The sequence below is a fragment of the Dipodomys ordii genome, unplaced genomic scaffold, assembly GCF_000151885.1.
Source record: "Dipodomys ordii isolate 6190 unplaced genomic scaffold, Dord_2.0 Scaffold156, whole genome shotgun sequence".
Classification (NCBI taxonomy): Eukaryota; Metazoa; Chordata; class Mammalia; order Rodentia; family Heteromyidae; genus Dipodomys; species Dipodomys ordii.
Window position 1 is genome coordinate 126643 of NW_012267372.1, and position 6175 is coordinate 132817.

At 49.9% G+C, this 6175-nt stretch overlaps 1 protein-coding gene across 1 annotated transcript in view; it reads left to right on the forward strand.

The window, feature by feature from the left end:
• The window catches only part of Znf541 (zinc finger protein 541), a 15578-nt gene extending 11097 nt beyond the window's left edge, over positions 1-4481 (forward strand). Inside the window, exons 8-13 of the mRNA XM_013032572.1 lie at positions 1258-1295; positions 1399-1474; positions 2040-2128; positions 3140-3280; positions 3521-3702; positions 3791-4481. Coding sequence (XP_012888026.1) covers positions 1258-1295; positions 1399-1474; positions 2040-2128; positions 3140-3280; positions 3521-3702; positions 3791-3962 — 698 coding nt within the window. The 3' untranslated portion in view covers positions 3963-4481. The remainder of the gene's footprint in view (positions 1-1257; positions 1296-1398; positions 1475-2039; positions 2129-3139; positions 3281-3520; positions 3703-3790) is intronic.
• The last annotated feature ends 1694 nt before the right edge of the window (positions 4482-6175 follow it).

Genomic DNA, 6175 nt, shown 5'->3' on the forward strand with positions numbered 1-6175 from the left:
CAGGCATGCAAGGCAAGCTCTCTACCACTGAGCCAACTTCACAGCCCTGTCCATATGTTCTTGTCTTCATTGTTTATTCAGACAGAATCGCACTGAGTAGGCCAGACTGGCTTGGAACTCACTGGGTAGTCTAGGCTGGCCTGAAAGTCACAGGCACTGACTGTCCATCTTCATCCTTTGATTGAAAGACCAGGCATAATCCCCTGGCTCTATAATCATAGCTGTACAAGGAGCAGAGCTAGGAGGACCTCCAGCCCAGCCTAAAAATTAAGGCAAAGGGTACTCACTGGACACTAAGGCAATGGTACTCACTGGACACTACGTTAAAAATGAACTATAGAACTGGTGGATACGATGGGAGAGAAAAACTGGGAAAGAACGAGGAAAGGGGTGGCATTACATAACTGGTAACGTCCTCTGTACATCACCTTTAGAATAATAACTTTTTAAAATAGGCATAGCTCAGGTAGTAGAGCACCACCTAGTGAGGCCCTAGGTTCAAACCCCTGGACTGTTAAGAGAAAAGGCTGCATCTGAAAACTACTATACAGCCCCATCTTCTTGGTTTAGGAAATTAAGTCCAACTCTGAGTAGTGGGAGGCATTGTTGTTAGGAAGGCAGGCGTTAGGTGGTGGCCTCGCTTTCTGTCAGGCTGTGGGGCAGTGTTTGGCATGCAATGCATTCTTACTGAATAATATATGCCCATCCTTCTGTGGATATCACCGTCTCATAATTCTTCTTTTTTTTTTTGGTCCGTCCTGGAGCTTGAACTCAGGACCTGGGCACTGTCTCTGAGCTTCTTTTGCTCAAGGCTAGCACTCTGCCACTTGAGCCACAGAGCCACTTCTGGCCTTTTCTTTTATGTGGTACTGAGGAATCAAACCCAGGGCTTCATGCATGCAAGACAAGCACTCTAGTACTAAGTCACATTCCCAGCCACCATCCTGGATTTGTTTTTATCCTTTTTGAATAAGGGGTCTCCATTCTGCACTGGAGCCCAGAAATGACCCATCTAGCCTTGATGATGCTGGGGATACCTCCCTGCCCTCACAGGGCTTGTATTTTAAGAAAGACAAAACAAGCCGTCACTGTGCAGAGGCTTACTAGCCACCATGGTGTGCTGTGGATAAAGTGAGTCCAGCCCAGTGAGGGCCAGGCTTTCCAGCACCAGGTCTTGTTCTGCGGGAGTGAGCGCTGTGGTCAGAATGGCACCACACCCCATGGTGTGGCCAAGTCCTATTGCTGTGCCTGCCCCAGGACCACCCACTTTGAGGACCCTGGTAGTAGGAGAGGCTGTGAGGATGACTGCAATGTCCACATGAATGCAGAAGTGCAGCTGCTACTCCACTTCCCACCCTGCCCTGCCCCATGAGTGGCCTGTACCTGCCCTCATTCCAGGTTGCCCTAGAGACTCTCTTACTCCGAGGACCCCAGAAGTCACGTGCCCACCCGCTGGCTGACTATCGATACACAGGTAAGTGTGGGAAGAGCAGGCACTCCAGGGCCTGGTTGAGAGCCTTGCCAACAAGTCAGGTCCAGTGGTACACTCTGCCTTGACCTTTTCCTCCTCAGGGGCCTGGCCAGTGTGTTCTTTCTTTCTTTCTTTCTTTCTTTTTTTTGGTCATGAGACTTGAACTCTGGGTCTGGGCACTGTTCCTCAGCTCTTCAGCTCAAGGCAAGCGCTCTACCACTTGAGCCACAGTGCCACTTCCAGTTTTCTGGAGTTTCCCAGACTTTCCTTCCCGGGCTGGCTTTGAACTGTGATCCTTAGAAATCAGCCTCCTGAGTAGCTAAGATTACAGGCATGAGACACCAGCACCAGGCTCGCTGTGTTCTTCTCACTGCTGCCTGGGCCACGTCCCCTAGCAAGCCACTGAAGTCTTGGTTGCCACTAAAGAACTGCAAGGTTTTGTGGGTCACTGGCACACGTTTAGTGCTGGGGAATGGGGGCTTTAATGTGGAAGGTGGTCTGCACTTCCACTCTGGCTGTGGTCCCACAGGGAGAAATATCTCTTCCTCTTGGCCGTGTTCTCCCACAGGCTCAGACATCTGGACCCCTATGGAGAAGAGGCTCTTTAAGAAGGCATTCTGCGCCCACAAGAAGGACTTCCACCTGATCCACAAGACGGTGAGGCTTGGCTACCACTGCTCAAAGATTGTGAATGTTTCTCTCAGGATCTTGGCTGGTGCTGTAAACCTGCTTCCTATTGTTTCAGAATCAGAAACTTTCCCTTGTTCAGGATCAGAAACTCAGCTGCCTTTTCTTTTTCATTTATGATGTGTCTTATGTCACAAATGCTCTGTTTCAACTTCTAGCTTGTGAATACACAAAGCCAAAACAGTGATGTGCAGAAAGGATTTCTGGCATGAACTTACTACTCACTGAAATGTCCCGAGGAGTTTCCAGAGGAGGGGTGGGCAGTTCCTGGGAATGTACTGGAGGGCCTTGAGCATGCTCAGTGTGGGCTCTACCACTGACCTGTAGACCAGCCCTCCATTTCCTTCCTTTCCTTTTCCTTTTCTTTGCCATACTGGGGCTTGAACTCAGGGCCTAGGCACTGTCCCTGAGCTGCTTTTGCTCAAGGCTAGCACTCTACCACTTGAGCCACAGCACCACTTCCCGCTTTTTCCTTTTAAGTGGTACTGAGGAATCAAACCCAGGGCTTCTTGCATGCTAGGCAAGCACCCCACCATCAAGCTACATTCTCAGCCCCAGAACTCAACCTTTAAAGAGAACTCTTCTTAGAGCAGAGGGAAGGACAAAGGGGCAGGGCCTGAGTGCCTTTGGCTCCAACTGTGTCCTCAAAACCCCTCCCCTTGAGTGGGCCAGTTTGCTTCCAAGGCTTCTTCAGGGCTCTGTCTGCCTGTAAGGGCTGAGTGATAAAAAGCACCACCTCTAGGTCTTCCCATGGGAAGAACTTCCTGGGCTAGCCTTAGATGTGGGTGCCTAATGTGTGGCTTCACTTTGGACCCTGTTATTGCCTGGGTGGACCCTGCTTGTGCTGGTGGGCTTGGGCCCCCCAAGCCAGGTACCACTAGACCAGTGGTACAGTAGGGTTGTCACCAGGTGGTAGCTGGCTGGGGCACTTAGGGTCCTGTGAGGCGCCACCAACAGCCTACTTCCGTTTTCCTCCACTAGATCCAGACAAAGACTGTAGCACAGTGTGTTGAGTATTATTACATCTGGAAAAAAGTGATCAAGTTTGACTGCGGCCGAGCCCCTGGACTAGAAAAGAGGGTCAGGAGAGAATTGGATGAGGTAGAAAGGACAGAAGAAAAGGTTAGCGGACCAAGGGGGAAGGAGGCTGGAGTGCATCGTGGTCCCAATGGGCAGGTGCATGTACACACACACACACACACACACACACACACACACACACACACACACACAGCCACTGTAGTTGGAAGGGTGGGGGAGCAGTCTCAAGGGAAGGTCTTCCTGTAAAGCTCCTGGGTGCCTGGCCTATCTTTCCCTCACAAGGGTCACACTCAGCACCTTGATGGTTTTGCCTCTCTGCAGGTCACTTGCAGCCCTCGGGAACGATCTAGCCACCGTCCAACTCCAGAGTTGAAGATAAAGACCAAGACCTATAGGAGAGAGTCCATCCTCAGTCCCAGCCCAAGCACAGGCCCAAAGCGGACCCCTGAGCCGCCAGGAAGTGTGGAGGGCCAGGATGTCTTTCCATGCAGAGAGTGTGAGAGGTAGCTGGTCCTTCCGGGCCTTGGCCTATGATCCCTCCCTTGGCCACTCACCTCCTCCCTATCTGACCCACGTCCTCTGGCTCAACAGGGTGTTCGACAAGATCAAGAGTCGGAATGCCCACATGAAGCGGCATCGCCTTCAGGAACACGTGGAGCCTGTGGTCAGAGTCAAGTGGCCTGTCAAGCCCTTTCCACTAAAGGAGGAAGAGGAGGAGGAAGAGGAGGAGCTGGCAGCTGACATTGGCCCTCTGCAGTGGTGACTCCCTGCTGGCAGCTACTCTGGGGGGCTCCAACTCCAGCCCTGTCCTGCCTCCCTGGGTCTTTGCAGAGTGTTTGCCCCCCCTCCCTCACCACTCCCATTTATCCTATTCCTCTTGGCCAGTTTCTCTGGCCCATTTGGCTGTGCACAGGCAGAGATGTTACCAGACAGCTCTGAAGTTCCTGTGCTAGGACCAGAGGCTTAATCCTCTGCAGGTTAATAGTCATCCACTCCTTTCAATTCTATATTGCCTGGAGCTGGGAGGCTTGATGGGGGGAGGGGGCAGAGGCTCTTCAGTCTTAGCTGCCGGTGTGAGTTTGTTCTGTTGGATGAGGTGGTGATGTGTGATGTGGAGAATCAGCGGGTGCAAACTGAAATCACCAGCAGGTTGGCTCCTCCCCACAGCAGGGGCTCTGTGCTCTGGGTCCATCCATTGTCTTACAGTGACTTGTACATTGTTAGGTGTGTTTTGTACGTGTCTACTTGTAAATCATATTAAATTGAGTTCTTGAGCAGCTGTCTTCTGACTCCCCAGACTCTCAGCTACACAGAGGCGTCTAAGCACACAGCCCCCACTGGGATCCCGAAGGTGAGCCCCTGTGCCTGCCCTGGAGGCCCGGAGAGAGCTGGGCATTTGCCTCCAGGCAATCATTCAGTGTACAATGTGAAAAGCACCTGTTAAGAGACTTTCTCTGCTTCCATCCCAGCAGCAGAGCTGCAGGAAAGCTGAGGGCAAGGGTTTTTCCTCCCATAGTTTCTGCTTACATCTGGGGGTGGGGCCTTAGAACTTAATTTTAGGTAAAGAAGTCTTTTTAGGGTTGGGCTGTGGCTCCATGATAGAATGCATAAGTGTAAGGACTCAGCTTCTCCAGAAAACAAAAGGAGCCTTTTAGGATAGTTGGTGATTTATACAAATTTTGCAAAAACAGTACCAAAAAGTCCTATATACCACTCCTATTTCCCCTCATTATTAACATCTCCCACTAGTATGATACATTTGTTACAATTAGTGAATCAATATCAGCACATCATTTTTAATAAAGTCCATAGTTTGTTTAGATTGCCTTCATTTTTACCAGTGTTCTTTATGTCAAAGTCCCATCCAGGATATCTTACTATATTTAGTAATCCTGTTCCCTTAGACTCTTGCAATAACAGTGGTGATGGTTTCTCAGACTTCCCTTGTTTGATGACTTAACAGTTTTGAGGCATTTGGGGCAGGTATAGTGTTTAATGGGCCTCACGAGTTGAGAGGAAAGCCACCAAAGTGCTATTTCAATTATGTTACTAAGGATACACACTATCAGCATGACTTGCTTGGGTGACAACATCAGGTCTCACTGGGAACTTAAGCCTCCCTGTGCAGGCCCACATTGAACGTATGGGTAATTATACCCCATCTTTTTTGGGGGAGAGGTCAAGGAATGGTATTATGGCTTGAACTCAGGGCCTTACACTCACTAAACAGGTGCTCTGCCACTTAAGCCGCACCCCTTGACATCTTTGCTTTAGTTTGGGTCTCATGAGAGCTCCTCTCTCTCTCTCTCTCTCTCTCTCTGTATGACAAGAGTATGACAGACAGACTCACTCCCTTTTGGGCACTGCAGACCCATCTTGTATAATGTCTAGTTCTAGACCCAGCCATTTCTCCTAAGAATTCTGGTTCCATTGACTGGAGAATGGTATTAAAAACGAAGATCTAGGCACCTAGCTCTGGAACCTAACTCTTTTTTATGCTCGTCCTGGGGCTTGAGAACTCGGGGCCTGGGTGCTGTCCCTGAGCTTTTTTGCTCATGGCTAGCCCTCTGCCACTTGAGCTACAGCTCCACTTCCAGCTTTTGAAGATAAGAGTCTCACAGACTTTCCTGCCTGGGATAGCTTCGAACCATAATCCTTAGATCTCAGGCTCCTGGGTAGTTAGGATTACCGGTGTGATCCACCGGCTCTAATATTTAGAGAATCTCTGCTCTTTGCCCTCCCCAAGCCAGTTTGAGCACCGACCGGCAGAGGGCGCTAGCAGTAAAATAGTTTTATATATTTTTTTTAATCACAGAGGCCTTTCTAAATCAATTTTTTTTCTAAAAAGAATGACGTGATATAAAGTGAGGAGACGACAGAACTGCAGAACTGTCAAAACCGCGCTGGCGTGGGAACCTATCACGTGATCATGGAAGTCAGCTGACAAGTGCCCAGATTCCGCTGGGCGGGGTGTTA